The sequence below is a fragment of the Mustela putorius genome, unplaced genomic scaffold, assembly GCF_011764305.1.
Source record: "Mustela putorius furo isolate JIRA1106 unplaced genomic scaffold, ASM1176430v1.1 tig00000253_pilon_pilon_pilon, whole genome shotgun sequence".
Taxonomy (NCBI): Eukaryota; Metazoa; Chordata; class Mammalia; order Carnivora; family Mustelidae; genus Mustela; species Mustela putorius.
In genome coordinates, this window is record NW_025421329.1 from 8,234,610 (window position 1) to 8,253,097 (window position 18,488).

The 18,488-nt window shown below is 37.0% G+C and overlaps 1 protein-coding gene across 2 annotated transcripts in view; it reads left to right on the forward strand.

Annotated features, from left to right (window-relative positions):
- Positions 1–18,131, forward strand: part of XRN2 (5'-3' exoribonuclease 2) — a 91,175-nt gene extending 73,044 nt beyond the window's left edge. For both annotated transcript variants that reach the window (XM_004754123.3, XM_013057047.2), the window contains 4 exons: positions 392–519; positions 9,543–9,606; positions 15,224–15,362; positions 17,579–18,131. In XM_004754123.3, coding sequence (XP_004754180.2) covers positions 392–519; positions 9,543–9,606; positions 15,224–15,362; positions 17,579–17,644 — 397 coding nt within the window. In that variant the 3' untranslated portion in view covers positions 17,645–18,131. The remainder of the gene's footprint in view (positions 1–391; positions 520–9,542; positions 9,607–15,223; positions 15,363–17,578) is intronic.
- Positions 18,132–18,488: the final 357 nt, after the last annotated feature.

An 18,488-nucleotide genomic window follows, 5' to 3' on the forward strand; every position in this document is an offset into this window, starting at 1 on the left:
AGTAGACTCCCTCTTTACATGAAGTAATTAATTAATAATTAATTATCAGTTAAGAATCTTGGTGTGGCAAACAAACATACGCTATCACCCTTACCATTGGTACTATTTTGAACTTTGTTGACCATAAATCTTTTTTTAAATTTTTTTATTTTTTATAAATATATATTTTTATCCCCAGGGGTACAGGTCTGTGAATCGCCAGGTTTACACACTTCACAGCACTCACCATAGCACATACCCTCCCCAATAATTATAAATCTTTTAAGTTTGTATTATCTTTATCAGATCTAGTAGTAAAGGGACAACTACTAGCATTTATTTAATTTATATCAGCTGTCATGTAATGAATCTGTCTATAAATTTTTTTCTGGTTGGTGGGATCCTTTTACAGCCATGTTATGCCAAGAGGCTCAGCGGCTGGCATTTATGGAAATGCTGCACCACCACCTGCAACTTATCAAGGGAACTTATACAGGCCGCTGTTGAGAGGACAAGCCCAGATTCCAAAACTTATGTCAAGTAAGTTTTTACAAATTGATATTTGACATGCTAAATGAAATATTACAGCAAAGGTTGGTTTCTAATCTCATTGCTAGAAAGATGTATTTTATCAGGGCAGAGATCGTGGACTATAAAAACATATAATTTAGAAGAATTATAAGGGAATGTAAAGTTTTCAGATACTTTTATTTTGGCTGTATATAGTTAATTGAATAATATGAATTGGATTTCTTACTTTTATCTATAAATATGCCACAGTGAACCTGTGCAGAAGGAGGTGTGTGGAGTGAATTGCTTTTTATTCCATTAATACAAGTACTGGGGCAGTTAAATCTGGTGCAGTAGATACGGAATTGCAACCTCTTAATCAACTGAAAGGCACTAGTATCTCCCTTTCATGATGCACATTGTATATTGTGATGCATGTTAAGATAAAGCCAGGTATTGGTTTAGGAATACTCCTTTAATTTCGTGGTTCTCTGAAAATCTTGGCCTTTCCCTGACCCCTTGTAACCTGTTTTGTGGATAGAAGTGGTTCAGAAATGTTACCCATTGAAAATAATTACATGGCATTTGGATTATATTGGAAAAGGAGAAGAAGGAGTTAAATGTTAGGCTTTTTATAGATTTTGTATTAATTTTAAATTGTGTCCCCATTTTGTTATTTTTTGAGTTTTGTGGCTGTGTTCAAGTCATGTGCCAGGTTCTAAAAACCATCTTCTTCATAAAGCCTTTGCTTCTCCATTCCTGATTATCTGGTTGCTGCCCAACCAAACTGGGACAGCATGGTGGTGGGGGAGACAGGACATGTGACTGTGGCAAGATGCTAAACCTTTGTTAAATCTAAGTGTTATTTTATTAAGTTTCTTTCTGATTGTTGGAAATATTTCATCCAAATTAAATTAACAAAAACAGGGGGCTGCTCTGAGAAATCTTTTTTAAACCAAAGTTGTAGTTGTGAAAGAAATACCAGATTAATGTGAAGATTGTTGGGAAGTATTTATCCTATGTGCCTACCACTGATTTCATGCTAATTAAGTTACAGGCCCACTTTTTTTTTTTTTTTTTAATACTACCCACATTTTCCTGGTACAGTATCCAGGAAGAAATTGGTTCTGAAGGTCTCATTCTGTCTTAGAGCTCTCTCTTTTCAGTGTATTCTCTCTGCCTATCTCTGTCTCTCTCTCTCTCTGTGGCTTTATGATATTGAATGGAACAACATTAAGACTACATGACAGGGGCGCCTGGGTGGCTCAGTGGGTTAAGCCGCTGCCTTCGGCTCAGGTCATGATCTCAGAGTCCTGGGATCGAGTCCCGAATCGGGCTCTCTGCTCAGCAGGGAGCCTGCTTCCTCCTCTCTCTCTGCCTGCCTCTCTGCCTACTTGTGATCTCTGTCTGTCAAATAAATAAATAAAATCTTTTTAAAAAAAAAAAGACTACATGACAACTATGGAGTTCAGAGGTTTTATTCTACTTAGTGAAACACAGAAAGGGCACAGAGTTTAATGGGCCTTGTGGGGATCTGCTTATGCAGTAGTTTACTTAGCTGCTTTCCCCCTAAGATTTAGCAAATGACATTTCTGAATATTTCCATATATATATCAAGCTATGCCACATTCAACAGAGAGGTCTAATTACTCTGGAAGAGTCACCTATGCCCTGACATTTTACTAGTAAATGGTGAAAGCATATCCAGCTTTTGATAAAGCCAGCTGTTTGACATATTCCTTTTTAGTTCCTTTTTTTCATGACTCTTCACCATGTACTTCTATCCATAATGGTATCATAGCTTCCAAATAGGAAGAAAAAAATGAGATGCAGAGTGCTAGAACCAAGTATACTCTCTATGGCTTAGGTTAGCTGGTATTTCTCAAAATGATGGTTAGGAGGCATTTCTGAGGTTGTTCCATTTAGTAAACTTTGAGAAATTTGGAGAGAGGTTTGATCAGCAAAGGTGAAAGCAGGTATTCTCCATTATGTAGCTTCCTTTCATTTCATGTTTCCTAAGGCTGGACCTGCTGTCATCATAATCCAGATTATCACCCAGACAACTACTTAAAGCCTTTTAGAATCCTTTTTTTCCACTTAAATTGATTGACTTTAAATATAAGATTATATCAAAGGATATGACATTGTATTTTTTCAGATATACATAAAAATAAGTATGTAATTATGAAGATAAAATGTTTGTTCACATTCCCCAGAAACTGATCTTATATACCACCTGTGGTATGCATACCACACTTTGGGAAATATTCCCTAGATCTTCTAGGGAATCATAGACCCATATGGGAATCTCTAAAAACCATGGACTGCCTTCACAGAAAATAAGTCACTCACTCAGTATGGTGTTCATGTAAATCCAAGTGCTTCATTCTCAGGCCCCCTTTCATCCTGCAGGATCCATCTCCAACAGTAAGAGTAAGAAGAAAGTCAGGAAGGTCTTTTATTTATCAAGGTCACATCAGAGGTAAAGAATTCATGTCTTTCACGGCCTGTAATTTTTTATAGTTCTTAAGTTTGTCATCTTCATCAACAGTCAGCTCTTACCAGATTAGCATCTGTGCATTTTATTTCAAATAGTAGGGTCACCTCTCCCTTTTTATTACCTTGAGTCTCTCATTTGCCATTGTTACCGGTCTTATGAGTGACTTTAATTAGAATCTATTTCATTCAGAGTCTCTATTTTAATTATATCATTAAAAATAGGGAATATGTTTTGTAAAGTAGGGATTGATTTAGGGCAAGAAATGAGTGTCCCTCTCTGCTTGGTGACTTGTGTAATGCTGGGACTTTCAAAGGGAATGCGAATGGTAGGAATGAAAAAGTTTATGGGAAAAAATCAGCAAGAATGTGCTATTCAAACTGAGCCTACTGAGGGGAATTTGGGCTACTCTGGCTTGATGGGGGGGGAAAAAGAGTTTAAGGTATATGGCAAAAAGTCAGGTGGTATTAAGCTTAGAATAACTGGGGGCGCCTGGGTGGTTCAATTCTGCGTTTGCATTTGGCTCAGGTCATGATCCCAGGGTCCTGGGATCAAGCCCCTCATTGGGCTCTCCCTCTCCCACTGCTTGTATTCCGTCTCTTGCTGTCTCTCTTGTCAAATAAAAAAATAAAATCTTTAAAAAAAGAAAAGCTTAGAATAACTAGTACAAAATTCTGGGAGCATAAATGGGAACCAATTATGAGGGTGGGAAAGCTGATTTTTTTCCCCTCCATACTTCTAGTGACATTTTAAATGGATTTTAACCGTAATACATGTTAATTAAAGGAAACATGGCAGATAATAAAATATAAACACCCGTAATCCCACGGTCCTGCAATAAAGCAGTAGTTTCTTTCATTATATTCTTACATGCAGTTTTTGAAAATTGGATTATTATACATGTATCTTCATATGCTTTTTTACTACAATGTAACATATAAAGTTCTGAGTCACAGGTGTGAAGTTTGATTAATTTCTATGAAATGAATACATTCATGTAACCACTACTTTGAGCAAAAAGTAGAAAGTGACCAGTCTCCAGAAGGCCCAGGTGCCACTCCAGCCCATTAAAGTAATTATTTTCCTGACTTCAATGTCATAGATTTGTTTCATCTGTTTGTTTAATGGACTCTTAACACGATTGACCTTTTTGAAAATTTGCCCTCTTTTGTTCCATATTTTGTTTCTGAGATTTATCTGCATTGTTTCTGCAGCAGTTCGTTCATTCTCATGCTTCCCCTGCTCCATCAGTGACTATGTCGTCATTTCTCTCTCTTCGGGATAGTGTTTGGGTTGGTTCCCAGTTTGGGGCTTCTGGAGTAGTACTGCTATGAAATTCCTGTGTCTTTGAGCACACATAAGTAAACATCTCTGATGGGTAGGTATGTACAAGTAGTGGAATCGCAAGGCTACGTGCACGTTCAGGTCACATGCATGTTCAGCTCTTGTGAATAAAAATGCCAGACACATTTCCCAAGTTAAATTCAGTTTATACCATTTTACCTTCCTTTAGCGGTGCAAGGAAGGTCCAGTTGCTCCACATTCTTACCAGCCCTTGGTATTGTCAGTCTTTACACCTGTAGCCATTCTGTTGGATGGGTAGTGGTCTTCTGCTGATATTTAATTAACATTTTCAGATGTTTTAGCCAAAATTTTTTTCTGATTTTCTCCCCATAAATCAGTCAAGATGGTAACCAAAGTGCATGTGTTAAGTACATTTATTTTTCCTTCCTGTCTTAATTAGATGTGTGGAATAATGTTAATTCAAAACTTCTGAAATGTTGAAAGTAGTTTTAAATCCCTGATCCTGCCTTCACAAACCCTAAGCTTGTGAGCCTCCTGGTTAAGGTAGTGGCTCTCATCTGATCTTCCTGAAGTAACCTGGAGAGTCACCTATACCAACAGCACAAGTTCATCTGAACTGTGGAGTAGCATAGTGTAGCATGTAGAGTGGTTAAGAGAACATAGCCCCTGCTTTTACCATGCCACTTAGGAGCCCTGTGACATCCCCGCCACCCCCCTCCTCATTTCTAAAATGGTACTGAGAATACCCCTCTCACAGAATATCCATAATAAAGGAGTTTGTTATTAAGTACTGGAAATGGTGCCTAGCACACAGTAAGTGCTATGAGGGCATTAAATATTAAAAGATCAGCTTTCCTTTTTATAAAATCGTGAACTGTGAAATTTGGTCAGAAGTAGTTACAGTAAAATTGAGATCTAAGCCATTTAATTTTTTTTAATGTTTGTAGTATCATAGCTATTTTCTTTATGTGGTACAAAATAACACCCAAGGCAGGCCATTTGGTCAAACTCTGTGTCTGCTATAGGTGTTTTTCACTGTTGGTTTTTGATTTGTCTTTGATATGTCAGTTTTTGGCTGATGAGTAATTGTCTGGGTACTGATAACTTGCTGGAGTCAAGTGCAGCCTTGAGTGCTCCATGTGAATAAAGCATTTCATTTCTGTAACCCAGAGAACCCAGTATGTCACTTCTCTTCATTTCAGTTGGTAAACTTGTCAATTAGCTGCATTTGGAAAGTGATTTTTGATTAGTGCAATCAGTAAACATGGAATCTTTCCTGTGATTGCCGCGCTGATTAGGTAAATTGTCACTTGAGGAGCTATTGGCGAAGCCTTGGTTTATATGGCCTTAGAGCTTTAGAAAAGGGATAAGTTTTTAAAGACCAAAGGAAAAAATTAACTGTCATTTTCCCTCTCTCGCTGGTACCTTTCTGAAGTGCAATTCACTACCTCAGAATTTTTTTTTCTTCCTCTCAATGGATCTTCTGTTAGAGCCATACAAATGAATGATAATAAGTTTGTTTTACCTTCTACTTCATTACTTACCAGCCAGGAAATATTTCTGCTTTATGAATACTTAAGGGTTATATATATTTCTCGGAGCCACATGAAGAGATTTGTTTAAAAGTAGCCTTGAAGGTTTTCTTTGATCCTTTTTATTTTTCTTTTCTTGGTTGAAAGCAAGAGATGTTTTAGTAAGTGTGTGACAGAATTTTTACATCCTAGGAAATTTGCTTAGGTTTTAACAAAAACTATAGTTTTTGCATGTGCTAAGTTTATGTGAAAGCAGTTATTCTGGAAGTGAGAAATAGTAAAAGCAAAATAGAGTGTGAAGTACCTGGCATACTAAAAATGGAAATAAGGACTTTTGCCATTTGTCTAGGCAGGTGCGTAGGTAGACTATTAAGAAGGATTCCTTCTCTCTACAGACAGTATTTGTACTTAATGAACTTTACATTCCAATTCCACTTAGAAATATTGTTGTGCTTAATCTAACATGAAGCATATATGAATCTAATGAATATGTATTCTGGATGATGGTGACTTTCCCTCCATTTATTTGTTCTGTTTCTAGGAGAAAATATACAAGATTTTTTTCTGCCTTTATTTTTCATGAAACATTTTTGAGGTTTTTCTTGATTTAGATGTATCTTATTTTTGCTTGATTTAAAATTTATTAGGGATCCTGTTTGGAAGCTTCTACAAGTACCATGGAGAGTATGTATTCTGTGATGATACCATGTATATAGAGACCCCATGGAACCAAAATCATGGAATTAAGTCTTCATGGTAAAAAGAGGCATGTGTCCAGGATGACTATAAGTGATTCCGGGACATGAGAAATACAGAGCTAGACAGGGGTCCAAATGAAATTCACTGTATTCCTTTTGATTTTGGTTAGTTAAATTAACTAATTTTATATATGTAAGACACTAAAATAAAATATACTTCTGGAAACATTTTAACCAGTTCTCATGAAACTAACTTGTGTACAACATCTGAATAGACCAGTGGACTTCCATGTTTAACAAAGTAATGATCAGAGGGCACCTGGGTGGCTCAGTCGGTTAAGTGTCTGCCTCAGTTCATTAAGTGTCTGCCTTTGGCTCAGGTCATGATTCCAGGGTCCTGGGATCAAGCCCCAAATTGGGCTCCTGCTCCTCCTCCCTTCCGTGCATGTTTTCTCTCTCTTTCACTCTCGTTCTTGCACTCTCTCTCAAATAAATCTTTAAAAAAAGAAAAAGTGGCCCAACCATTTATTTTACTTTCAGTAGATTGCTTTCTCATGAATGGTAATGTGTTGAAAATCATATATGTGTTGAAGTAAGTGTATTTCACGTTTTTCCATAGTAATAAACCACACATTATCATTGCTGTTTTTGTAGGAATTTCTGGTTTTACCTCTAATGATTATGATTTCCTATTTATATATGGTCTGTAGAAATGATTCAGAAATTATTCTGGGCCTGTAGGGATCCTTCTTTCCCTGTTGGTTGTGGGTTCTGTGGTGATAACCCCCGTGTCCCCATTCAGGTTTGGAATATCTAATGACTGCATGAAAACTCCTCAGCAGTGTTCCTCAGTTTGACCTCTGCTAGTAATGGCTTTTAAGAGATGGAAAGGGTCTTAACTGAAATCGACTAGAGGTGCCACCTTCCTTTTTATGTTTTTTTAGATTTTATTTTTATTTATTGATTTTTTATTGCCATATAACATGTATTATTTGTTTCAGGGGTACAGGTCTGTTACAGGGGTACACAATTCATGGCGCCCACCATAGCACATACCCTCCCCAGTGTCCATAACCCAGCCACCCTATCCTTCCCACCCGTCTCCTCCAGCAATCCTCAGTTTGTTTACTAAGATTAAGTCTCTTGTGGTTTGTCTCCCCCTCTGGTTTTATCTTGTTTCATTTTTCCCTCCCTTCCCCTATGATCCTATGTCTTATTTCTCAGATTCTACCTATCAGTGAGATCATATGATAATTGTATTTATCTGATTGACTTATTTCGCTTAAAGTAATACCCTCTTAAGTAATTACCTTAAAGTAATCCATCCATATTGTTGAAAATGGCAAGATTTCTTTTTTTTTTTTTAATGAGATGCCACCTTTCAATTCAGAATGGGTCTCTGCATGAAAATAATGGTGGTGAAGGCTTCCTGCTGCTTTCCAAGAAAAGCATCTGTTGTGGGTTTGGCTGCTGGACACTTCATGCTGGCCGAGGCGCAGTGCGCTTTGGCTGCCCCCCTGCTCTGGCCAAGGGTGGTTGTCTCTAGGAAAACTGTCTTCAGGGGGCAATGTCAGCCTTGTTGAGGTGGGGAGAGCCCAAAACAGTAGTAGTAGTTGTTCACACCATAATCATGTGAACAGCTAGATCCTCTGCTTGTCCCATGTTCTCCTTTGTGGGGCTTTTAAGCATAATTCCATTTTTCTCTCCACCTCCCCCCTTTTATAAGTAAACCCAGATTGCATTTTTTTGGTTCCTAACCAGAGATAAGCTTTCGTTTCTTTTTTCCTTTAAGGAAGTAATTTTGAAAAGCATGTTTCTAGTTTGTGTTTCCATTAAAATGTGAGTCTGAATACATTATGGTAAGCCTTGTTGTCCTTGGGTCTCAGGAGTCTGGAGGAGGTTACTGTCCTCACACAGTGAACTCATTAGACAACTCCTGGAACCAGCTGTTTTAATTAGGTCACACACAGACCCTGCTGAAGGGTGGCCAAGGTGACTGCAAGACTGGAAACCGGAGCAGAACAGCACTTGGTTAACATGACCTGCTGAGCTGCTGAGTGCCGGCCTGACCGGTGTTTGGGGCTGCTCCTTTCAGCTCAGCTACGTGCAGGAGTAGCAGCCATTTAGTTGTTCCTTGGAGTCAGATGTTGCCAGTTCAGCTTTGTGTTAGAGGAGGAAGTTTGAGTCTCAGAAAACCATGGAAAAGTGGGTGGTCCCTTTATTAGCATCTTCTGGCCTGTGTTGGAGAAATGTGTGCCCTCCACTTTGTTGTGATAGCTAGGTAAGCCAGAGTCCCTTCCAGTTTCCGTGCTAAGGGGGAAATTCTCAGGATTTCTATTGAAGTTACTATTCTTTCAGTTGTATTTATGGAAAAGAACCTAAATTCCTTTCTTTTGCACAGCATTTAAAATAAAAATATGAAAAACATACCTTTACATACTCATACACACATACATAGGTAGTAAGAGAGAAATGTGGGCGTTTAATGACTAAGACTCCTGAAACTATGTTTCATTATCAAAGGAAAAATAATAAAAAATTTACTGTTGATTTTGTGTCTTTTTACATTTGTAGTTTGTATAATTATGCTAGTTTATTTAGTTTGTATTTTGTCTCTTTTTTTTTGTTTCAAGAAATTTTATTTATAAGATTATAATATGGGTAGCTGAATAGTGATTTCTTCTTAATTGAATTCTGGAGTTTCTTTGATGTTGAGTTGTGTCAGTTCTTTATATATTTTGGATACTAACCCTTTTTCAGATATATCATTTGCAAATATCTTTGGTTCTGTATGTTGTCTTTTAGTTTTGATTGTTGGCTTCAGTCTGCAGAAGCCTTTTATTTTGATGTAGTCCCACTAGTTTTATTTTATGCTTTTGTTTCCCATGCCTCAGGAGACCTATCTAGAAAAATGTTGCTGTGTCCTGTGTCAGAGAAATTACTGCCTGTGCTCTCTTCTAGGATGTTTATGGTTGTGATTACTTAAAATCTTCTGTTGACCCTTCCCTGTTTATTTTCCAGATATGAGGCCGCAAGATTCCTGGCGGGGTCCTCCTCCTCTTTTCCAGCAGCAAAGATTTGACAGGTAATATTAAAGCAAACATGACTTAAATATTTTTCCACATCAACATTTGAGGTTTGGGCTTTCTCCAGTGTTTGAAATGTACTTTCTTCCCTCTGAACAGTTTATGTTGTGCTTCTTTTAGGAAAATAGATGCCAAACACATTGAATTAAAAGACTCCTCTTTATATACTTTCCCACTTCCCTTGGTCCTTGGCCTTTATTTTAGTGAATGTTTTAAGGTGGCCTGAAAAATGCAACACAGCGGGCTTAAAATTGTATTAGGTTTTGGTCAGGCTAAACAAATTTCTTTTTATAAGGCTTGTGCAGCTTAATGAGGCATAACTAATGGTGTTCCACTTTTATCATTTCTGTGCGGGCAACACCGCATTAGTACAGACCAACCATTGATTCTTGCTACAGACCTCTTGAAGTCCTAATCAGCTTCTTTGGTACAACTTTTTCAGGGCTGACAAGCCTATTGTAGGGCAGTGTCACTGTAGGTCAGTAGTTATTAGTTGCCACTGAAAACAGTTTCTTTAACTGCTTAAGACTGAACTGAATTAAACGCAGAAGGGACTCAGAAAAGGATTATGGGATCTGCAGTCTAATAAGTACTGGGGACTAGGAAGAGTGTGACATGGTTTAATAACGAGGGATGTTTGACTTACGTTCTTTCATTGATAAGTTGTGTGCTCCTAAGTCAGGTGGTTTCTACATGACAAGACAGCTAGGCATATTATGAATAATTATATTAACATCTGTAGAATAATTTTTTACAAGGCAGCTTTCAAACCTATCATTTTATGCTGGTTTGCCAGCATCAGTAAATGCTGAAACCAATTAAACCTATAGTAACGTTTCCCTCTTTGCCTTCCCAATTCTAATCTGTTTTGTTCCCCTCTCTTTTACTGTTTTAGCAGTCTGATCATCTGAAATGAATAAAAGTGTTGTTATGAACGGGATTATAAATGTTGCTCCCCTTTTAAGAAAACTTTCTTTGGAGATTCCCAAACTTCATTTCACGATTTTCTTCAAGAAGATAAAAGAAATCATGTTACTAAATTATGTATTAATAGTAGCAACTACTTAGTGCAAGCTGCTTTTTAAATTTAAGATGACTCATACAATGCCTGAATTTATGTATTGTTTTCAATGTAAGTGCCCCAAGCATACCCTACTTCCACATCTTTGGGATACGACCATTTTCAGACAAATTAGAAAATGAGTAAGGCGTAAATTTTTCCTAAATTACAAATTACCACATTGGAACTGATCTCATTTTAAATAACTGTCTTTCTGCTTTAAGTTTGTTGAGTTTGATTTTCAGTTTCCCTACTTTGTTGCTTGCTTCTCTCCCGTGTTGTTAATAATCACGAACTTTTACAGTCTGCCTACGAAGTGTCAGCACTGTAAGCGAACATGCCTTTAGAAAAGACTTCATTTATTCCTCCTAGCAAGCCTCTGAAGTAGCTGTTTTTTTTACAGATGAGGAAACCTAGGTACACAGCAGTCGAGCAGTTTCCATACATTTCTCTTTTGTACCATTCTTTACTAAGAAACTTTGACTTGAACAAACAGAACTTTTTAGAATGCCTGTGTGAACATAATGTTATAGTAAAGCTGTAGGGACTTAGAGGAAATAAAGGATCTCCTTCCACTTTTGAGACATTCTTTCTTCCTTTCCAGTAGCTTTGCTTCCCTCTAGACACTGAAAGATGTCCTAAGATCATCACCATTGTCCTGATTTCCATCAGGTTTTTGTTCTTCTGCCCTAGCCAAGTACTTGTATTGTATCCTGACTGTCTTTGTGAACCCAGCAGGTTAGGGACAAGTTTTGTGGAGCATTCATTTTTGGTCTAGTTTCATTTGGAAACTTGAAATACTACCTTAAAGCAGAAGTTAAATGTGAGCATAAGAAAATTCTTAGACCATGTCATTTAAGAAACGTAACATTCATAAAGAAAACAAAGTTTGAATTCAGCCACGTGAAATTTGTCCATTAACCTGTTAGCAGATACAGACTGACAAGTGTGTCTAACCATTCTGACTTCACAAAGCATAGAGGTGAAAATAAAAACTTGTAGTCACTTTGACTTTACTGAGATGTGACACAACTGGTAAGTAGTAGAATTCTTACTGGAACCAGTTTTACTGTTTTTTTAAAAAATATTTTATTTATTTATTTGACACAGGGAGAGCACAGGCAGGGGGAGCAGCAAGGAGAGGGAGAAGCAGGATCCTCACTGAGCAGGGAGCCTGACCCAGAGCTTGGGCCCAGGACCCCAGGATCATGACCTGAACTAAAGGCAGACACTTAACCTGCTGAGCCACCCAGGCAGCCCTGATCCTTCTTATTAGTTCAGTACTTGCCCATTTCACTATTTTGGGTATTTGGTTGAGAACCCTACTAGAAAAGAAAATGTTGAATGTACTTTTTTTTTTTTTTTTGCTAAAATACACTGTTTCTTGAATTTTCCTAGTTTGAAGTAGTATCTATACTCCATATGTTCATTGCATTTAAAAATACAACAGGGGGCACCTGAGTGGCTCATTGGGTTAAGCCTCCCGACTCTTGATTTTGCCTCAGGTCATAATCTCAGGGTTGTGGGATGGAGCCCTACCTCAGGCTCGTGCTCAGCAGGGAGTCTCCTTGAGATATCTTTCTCCCTCCTTCTCTCTGCCCCTCCCTTGCTTCACTCATGCTCTCTTTCTCTGTCTCTCTCAAAAATAAATAAATCTTTAAAAAAAAAAAATACAACAGGAACTGCCTCACCCTTGCCTTCTCATGCAGAGACAAGCCAGCTCAAACTGAGTGAATGGTAGAGAGTATTTGAGTTCTCTTCCTCACTAGAGTTCTGCCCTGTTGTGTGTGTAATTCTTGCCAGGGAAGACTTCTCTTTTCTGGCCATATCCAAGGTGGCCATTTACTTTTTAACTTATGGGCATTAGGCTTAGTCAGTCATGGAAAATCTTTAAAAACTGCCATATATGTAAATTTCAAATATCCAGATTGGTCATAGTGACTTCATATTGTAAGCTACTTTCCAAAATGGGAATTTAGAAACTTAAGAATTTTTTTTTAAGATTTTATTTATTTATTTGACAGAGAGAGAAATCACAAGTAGGCAGAGGGGCAGGCACAGAGAGAGGGGGAAGCAGGCTCCGCTGAACAGAGAGCCTGATGAGGGGCTCCATCTCAGGACGCTGGCATCATGACCTGAGCTGAAGGCAGACTCTTAACCGACTGAGCCACCCAGGTATCCCAAAACTTAAGAATATTGTTGTCATAGATAGAAACCAAAAAACAGAGTCTTAACCATAGAGGGCAAACTGCTGGTTACCAGAGGGGAAGTGGGTGGGGGATGGGTGAAATAGGTGATGGGGATTAAGGCACTCACTTGTCATGATAAGCACCAGGTGATGTATGGAATTTTTGAATCACTGTGTGTACACCTAAAACTAACACTGTGTTTTAATTATACTGGAATTAATTTTTTTAAAAAAACATTAAAAAAAAAAAAGAAAATCGAATGTTGGCAGTAATGTAAATATATATATGTAGTTGCCATCCATGATGCCAAATGCCTCAGGTAAGTTGTCTCAGTAGATAGCTACTAATTTAAAAAAGGTAAAATGTGTCAACCTCAGTACTTTGGTCCCAGATTTAAAGTGTATTTTTGAAGGTAAATTTACTTGTAACTACTTGCAAATTAATACAATTAGTATAGAAATATGGTAGACCTGTGGAAAAGAAAGGACTGCCAGTAAAAAGCAAAAGAGGATGGTACCTGTGTCTCCTACTGTTCTTTTTATTTAATTTCAATTTAAATATTTTTATAAAAATTATCTTTCAAAAACATTTTAAGTAATTATTTTGAACAAAAAGAGGACTTTGTGCTTTTAAATTGTGGCTTTGTTTCTAACCTATTTTTAGAATATAAAATAATGTAAAATTGCATTTATAATATCGTCCATACCAGCAGATTTTCCAGAAACCCAGTTGAGTGAGTTTGATCATTGCAGAACTGAAAATAAAAATTGATTACAGTTAACACAATGTGTGAGTTGCATCTTTGGTATGTTATGTGGGCTTTATGTTAATGGCCCAGTTTTGATAAGCCTCCTTGGTTACAGTACAAAACATTAACCCCTCACTCCTTAGAGAGCAGAAGAGAACATTCCTATCTCTCTGCATAATTGTTCTTTCCAAAGAGATGGGACACTCTTACTAAAATATATTTGTATTAGTAATGAGCCTGAAAAATAATAAAAGCCCTGAATATATGGATATTCCCTCTGAAATATATTTTTTGAGTACAGCAGATTTTATTGGTTAAAGCTCTGGTTTCACCACTAACTGTGAAGAATAGTATTGGCTTCTCTATAGTTCTTCAAGGAGTTGTTCTTTGAGTCATCACACAAAAAGAATTATCTTTGGTATTTAAAAAAAAAAAAAAAAAAAAAAAAAACAGCTCCAAGTGAAGGCAAAGAAAATGGGAGGGTAGAGAGGATGGATTCAGGTTTGAATAGCTGTGAGAAGAATGCATTACCCAGCATTACCCAGTGAGCCCAACTTCAAGCTGTTCCCCCCACCCCCAGCACCTGGGAAGTGAAATTCATATGCTGGTATGATTGCAGTTAATGCTTTAGCAATTTTAGAATTCTGTGATTTTTCCTAAAATCTGTAATGGCCTCAAAGCATCTGGTGTTAAAATATATTGGAGAATTTTGCTTCTATTCTTTATAGTGACTGTTCTGTAAAATGGAAGTTGAAAATGCCTCGATAAAATTGTTTCTTACATGGTGATTATCTTTAGAAGGTGTATCTTGGCTACATTGTTTATGTGACAGTTTTATATTATTACTTAATACTTCATACCTGTTGCTTTGTATCTGCAAAGTTAAAATAGGCACTTGAAGACAATTAAAACATTTCTTTTGACTAGTAATCCGGGCCGGCAAACTGGGTTCTAATAGCTGTTGAATTTGTGTTCCCATGTAAACTGTACACCAAATGCCAGTCAGCCCATGCCAATTAGTGCTCATGTTGCTAGGTCACCATGGTCAATTGAAAACTGCATCAATAGAACTTGAAAAGGTTTCCTCCCGATCAGACCTTCTGACATTGAGCAGAATAATGGATGGGAAAAAACAGCCAAGTCCCCTACCCTAGATTCAAAATACTGAGCAGTAAGAATTCATTTGCAACCTGCAATTAATAGAAAGAATGGACTCCAAGAACGAGTCTAGACATTTTTAAAAATAAAGCCCATTTTCCTGTCTTGTACATGTTTACTCTTTGGATAGCATCTTAAATGTAACCAACTTGGTGATCTTGGGTCCAAATATTCAAGTGACCGAAAAGGAAATTTCATAGTTGAAAATGAACAAAATATTTTAAGTCATACGTTCCTGATTCATTCGAGTTTAGATCCCTCTTCTTTAAATGCTGATACTTAAACATGTTAGACTACATTGAATATGAGGGGCGTAAAGGTCGCTCTGATGTTGTATGTCCCATTTGACAAATGCAGGCAAATTTGATTGTCCTAAGAGTTGGAGATGATGCTAGCCAGTTTGAGACTTTGAGCTATGTAACAGGTTTGACTTATAATGCAGACATAATACTTCTCCACAGAGGCGTTGGGGCTGAACCTCTGCTGCCATGGAACCGGATGCTCCAAACCCAAAATGCAGCCTTCCAGCCAAACCAGTACCAGATGCTAGCTGGACCTGGCGGGTATCCACCCAGACGCGATGATCGTGGAGGGAGACAGGTGATACAGTGTGGGCTGTGGGATGAAAAGCATGCTGTACACTTGGTACTTAGCCTTGCTTCTCAGGACACTGGATGAGATACTGGTAGTGTCGGTCAGCTGAACTTGGTTCCCTCAATTTAAAATGTATATAGAGTGAGTCTATACCTTACTATATCTGCTACACCCTGAAGATGCTAAAGGTTTTCCAGCCCCAGAGCTCTTTTAATCATAGCGGTCAGTAATATTTAGCACAAATAGAGTCAGTTGCCAAAACATTTTTTTATCCTTTAAGGATGTTCTTTGTAGTAGTAGAAACTAGATTTCATAGTAGATAATTTTATAGAAACTGAAAGTAACAGTCTACCCTTTTAGCTGTTACCTTTATTCATCTTAGAAGTCTCCTCTGTCTTGATTCATCTGGGATACCCCTTTTCATGGAAAGAAATATCTCCTTCATTATTTCCCACATATGTTTTTAGCTAAATTTAAATAGCTTTACAACGAGTATAACAATTCCTAGACAAATTTATTTAGCATGTGTGAGCTTCATTTCCTTCTCTGTAAAGTATCCAGTTTAAGCAGAATTTAAGACAGAGGTCTGTTTGCCTCAGTCTATTTGTCCCCCCAGCCATTTGACGCCTGGCTAGTATTTACGTGCTCTGCAATCAAATCCTTGCCAGAGAACAGGGTCAGAATGCTACGATTTAGTGTGTGCAATGTTCATGGAGTTTAGCACCTGTGGTGATTTGAAGTGGATTTAAAATTGCTTACCTGGTGTTGCCTACAGGCCTTTTGCATTGCTTCAAATATTAATTTTACACAGGTTCTTGGCATGTGGTCCCTTTGTGTAAGACCTCTCTTTTGACAGCTTAGAAAGATTTTTTTTTCTTCTACACATTTTTGTTTATCTTTTTACAAGGCTATTCACTTTATAAGAAAATAATCATCATAATTATCTTTTGAGAGAATTTTGTTAAAATTTATTAAAATCTGTTCATAGAATTTTATTTTGAATTACTGTCAGCCCCAGAGGTCTAAAAATCATATCAGTAGTTTGCCATTTTATGCTGAAGAGTTGATGGGATGATAGTAGGCAGTCTACAAAATGAGTATTACTGAAATGGGGACATACTTATAAATTAGAAGAAACCCTGGAGAATTTTTAGTCCGATTACCTCATTTTCCAAGTGGGAAACAGCGTTGGCAGCAGAGCTGTGGCCTGGCTGCCGGGTTCTTCTGAGCCCAGTTCCTCTGGTTTCTCATCTCCTTCAGAGAAGGTCTTCCCTGGAAGAAACTCTCTGTTTTTACAGCAGGTAAAATCGTTATTCATTTAGAAGATACAAACCAATTGGTAAATTATAATTCTTTTAGGACCTTTTACAAATACATTTCTTTTTCTCACTCTTTTTTTTTTTTTTTTTTTAACAAATACTTTTTCTTAAATCACGGGTTTTGAAGTACTATTAAATTGCAGAAGTTCATTGTTAAAAAAGTGTAATTATGACCACTCTATTTAGTGATGTTTATATGACTAAAAATAAAGCCTTAATGGTCTACACATACTCATTCTAATTTTTAAACCACTGAATGACAACACTGGGCCAGGGAGTGGGGTGGAGAGTCTGTTTCAGAATCCTAGAGGCCTAGAAAGGGAATTGTGAGGGAGTTTTTTTGTACAGAAATTTTATTTGTAAACTTACTAGGATATGTTGTGAATGTCACTAGTAATTATGTAATAATCTAATGTGTTACTTAACACTCTACTATTTATAGCTAAACATACCCCAAAAAAATCCCTAAAATTAATAGTTCATTAGGCCTCAGCTGCTTTATCAAGCTCTTGTCTTAGTTAAACAAAATGACTTTTCCAGCGTATGTCTAAAGTTGATGTGGACATCTTACCACAATGTGACTTGAATTACTGCTAGGGGTGGCAGGGAAGATTGAGAACCACTAGTCTTTTACACAGGTCCCTTCACTGTAGTTCATTTGTGTGCATTTTAAGGAGTTTCTTAAGTGCATGTTATAGCTCCTTTGGGTAGTTTTCAGTGGTACCATTTATAGCAAGCTTTGCATGAAACTGGGGGTTTCTATTTATGAAAGACCTTCCATGTTAAATACTTTTAAGACCTATTCAGCTTCTTTATGGTGTGTTTTTCCAGAGAGATATAAAATTAATTTCTTTGAAGGGGTGTTAATCCAGAAGATAAACTCTTGCTTTTGCTTATTTACAGGGATATCCCAGAGAAGGAAGGAAATACCCTTTGCCACCACCCTCAGGAAGATACAGTTGGAATTAGGCTTTTGTAAAGTTTTCCCAAATCCTTTCATCATTCTACAATTCTATGCTATTTGTGGAAAGATTTCTTTCTCAAGTAGTAGTTTTTAATAAAACTACAGTACTTTGTGTATTTCTTTTAACTGTGTATATTTCTACTGACCTGATCTCACTGTTTATGTTGCTTTCCAAAGATGTGTGTTGCATAATACAGTGGATCTGAATTTATTATTGCTTGTAAAACACATTTGATGGAATAGGAATACTGGTTTTTCATTATGGTTAAAATCAAACCAGCTGTGGATTTTAAAACACAGTATATTCTAGATCATCTAAGATCCATGCTGATTTTTAATGCACAAGAATTAGGTATGAACTCCTGAGCTGGAACCCTCAACTAACTAGAGTATATATTGTTCAGTATTTCTTTGGAAACATTTCATTAATGTACTTGTCTTATGGAAATTTCGGGACTTTAGTAAAAAAGAAAAAAGACAAAAAACTGAAAACTCTGGTGTCTTGTGTCCTTATTATAGAATTTCAACATTGAAAATCTTGGCCATGTGTTGTTTTAAGTCATTTTTTCAGACAATCATTTCTATAATTAGATGTCAAAAGAACACCAATGAAGAAGGAAGACAACCCAACGAACTCTTATGTTAGTATGTGAGCTACTGACTTGGCTAACTATACAATCTCTAAGAATAAGTTACTTATGTTTTATAAATTTCATATAGACTTGTCCTTCAGTTTTAAGGCTTGTTTTACATCTTTAAGAAAAGCTGAAAAGTTTAATTTGTAGCTACTTAGCCTGTGCTCCTTAGTGTATTTTTTGCATTATTTTGTAATAATTTCAGTTTGTACTC